A 2,440-nucleotide genomic window follows, 5' to 3' on the forward strand; every position below is an offset into this window, starting at 1 on the left:
TCTTTTTTTTTTTTTTTGCAGTTACAGAGTTAGATTTATCAAGGTCTTCAACGGAAGATCCTTCGAGTTCTGACTCTGCTTGACAGAATAAAATTCGTAACCATTTTTTTGTCAGGATTACAAATTTTGAAAACACAACAGGATTACAAATATTGAAAAAAATCTCTCAAAATTCACAAAATTAAAAAAACACGTCGATCGTCATACAAAACTATAGCTGAACTGTTTACACAAATATTCACGTGTTTTCACGAATGTACTAACGAGATTTGCTTGGATATTCTCATTTAAATATGAATAGGTGATTACGGGTGGTTTTGGGCGGTTTGGTAACGAAAGGGTTAAACCAGAAAAGTTTGTGCTTTGTTTAGACAAATACAATTTTATTTGCCAAAAGCAGAATGATGACCATATATATGCTGTAGTAGCTAAATGTTTAGCTATGGTGCCAGTATGTCATAGTTACACTGACTGCATTTGGTATAATTCTTGATGTTTTTCCTCTCCTCCTCTTCCTCAGTTGGTCTTTATTCAGGATGGGTGCAGAGTAAGCTTCCTCCAGAAATATTACCTTTTCATTCAACTTTAAGATAGATGTTGAGGACTCCATTGAATCTAGATAGCAACAGATTTTTTTTTTTTTCTGCATAATTATTCTGAAATATTGTTCACACATTTATTATGGAGGGTTGTGCATATCATTACTTCACCATTTTTCTAATGTCTGGGTGGTGATTTTCCATGTGATGTTTGGTAGAAATCTGTTTTGTGTATAATGATTGTGACCTGGTTTAATGTATATTTTGTTAAAACCTTTATAGACAGAACAAGAAGAATCTGTTCTTAACAAAGTGCGTTCACGGAAAAATCAAAGAAAATACACATTACGGCGAAAGACAGCTAAAGTTGAACCAGCTCTTCAAGAAGAATTCATGACTGGTCGATTATTAGGTAAGTATTATTTTGCATGTTTCGGTCATTGAGTTGCAACTATGCTGCAGTGCCTCATTCAAGAGTTCTTTTTAGTCGAACAAACTCCACTGCTTATCAGTCTCTTACATTTTTATTTTGACTGAGTTGCTGATTTACTGGAGCATAAGCAAATGCATATACGTGTGCATATGCATGTTTTGTATAGTGACATTGCTGTGTTTGGTATCATGTATCTATACAGCAACTGAGGTCAAAACAAATCTAATTGTTAGCATTAGAGTTTTGTGAAAGGGTAATTGTGTTAAGTACTTGCACTGATGCAAATCACAGCTGACTGACTATGGAGAATTGGGGTATATTTGTTTGGGATAGAGATTCTATGATGAATAATTAAGCCATCTTTCGGCTGAAATTTAATGTTGTACAAATTTCAAAATTCTGATAATCTCTTTCCAATTATGAATTATGCTAAGTTAATTGATAGAGAATTTGAATGAATTAGAAGTGTGGTATATCTGCATGAGTAGTTATGCTTGACATAACCTGATTTAACTTTGAAGAATTTTGATTATATAGATACGTGTTTCACTATAAATTTGTGTAGTGCCATTGATAGAGCATTTTGTAAAACGATTTGTTGAACAATCTAAATTAGGAAATGTAGTGGGGGTTTTTTTTCTGTTTATTAAAGGTTTTTTTTTATTATTCTTTGCAGCAAAAATCACTTCACGACCAGGTCAATATGGTAAATCCGATGGTATTGTACTTGAAGGAAAAGAACTTGAATTTTATATGAGGAAGATCAAGGCGAAGAAAGGGAAATAGTTGTCTCGAGTGGAATGTTGCCTATATTTATGGGAAATCAGGGTATTCCTTGATCTCCTGCTGTGAAAGTGGTCATTCTTTCTGTTGGAATGTCTGTCAGAGATATTACAAAAATTGGGCAAATAAAGCACAATTGTTAAGTGATATGATTCTCTTGTAATTATTTGGTATCAGTATTCCTTTAACCCCTTAGTGTTTTAACTGGTTGAAACTGGCCAGATCTGCCTCCTCATACTTATCCTACAATGTTAACACTTTCATTACTGTATTTCTAACCAAAATATACCCCTTATGTATTTCAATTATTTCTAAAATAGTCATAAATTTGAACTGGTTTCATTAAAAAAACATATTTCTCAACATGTTAACCCTTTCGTTACCAAACCGCCCAAAGCCGCCCGAAAAAAAATTTGGTTCATGTGACCAAGCTGCCCAAAACCGCCCGTAATCACCTATTCATATTTAAATGAGAATATCCAAGCAAATCTCATTAGTACATTCGTGAAAATACGTGATTATTTGTGTAAACAGTTCAGCAATAGTTTTGTACGACGGTCAACGTGTTTTTTTAATTTTGTGAATTTTGGGAGATTTTTTTCCAAATTTGTTCCTGTTGTGTTTTCAAAATTTGTAATCCTGACAAAAAAATGGATACGAATTTTATTCTGTCAAGCAGCGAGTC

At 33.3% G+C, this 2,440-nt stretch overlaps 1 protein-coding gene across 1 annotated transcript in view; it reads left to right on the top strand.

The window, feature by feature from the left end:
• Positions 1 to 1,902, top strand: part of LOC106875728 (40S ribosomal protein S8) — a 16,611-nt gene extending 14,709 nt beyond the window's left edge. The window contains exons 5-6 of the mRNA XM_014923974.2: positions 822 to 951; positions 1,649 to 1,902. Of these exons, the coding sequence (XP_014779460.1) occupies positions 822 to 951; positions 1,649 to 1,758 (240 nt within the window). The 3' untranslated portion in view covers positions 1,759 to 1,902. The remainder of the gene's footprint in view (positions 1 to 821; positions 952 to 1,648) is intronic.
• The last annotated feature ends 538 nt before the right edge of the window (positions 1,903 to 2,440 follow it).

The sequence above is a fragment of the Octopus bimaculoides genome, chromosome 4 (genome assembly GCF_001194135.2).
Source record: "Octopus bimaculoides isolate UCB-OBI-ISO-001 chromosome 4, ASM119413v2, whole genome shotgun sequence".
Taxonomy (NCBI): domain Eukaryota; kingdom Metazoa; phylum Mollusca; class Cephalopoda; order Octopoda; family Octopodidae; genus Octopus; species Octopus bimaculoides.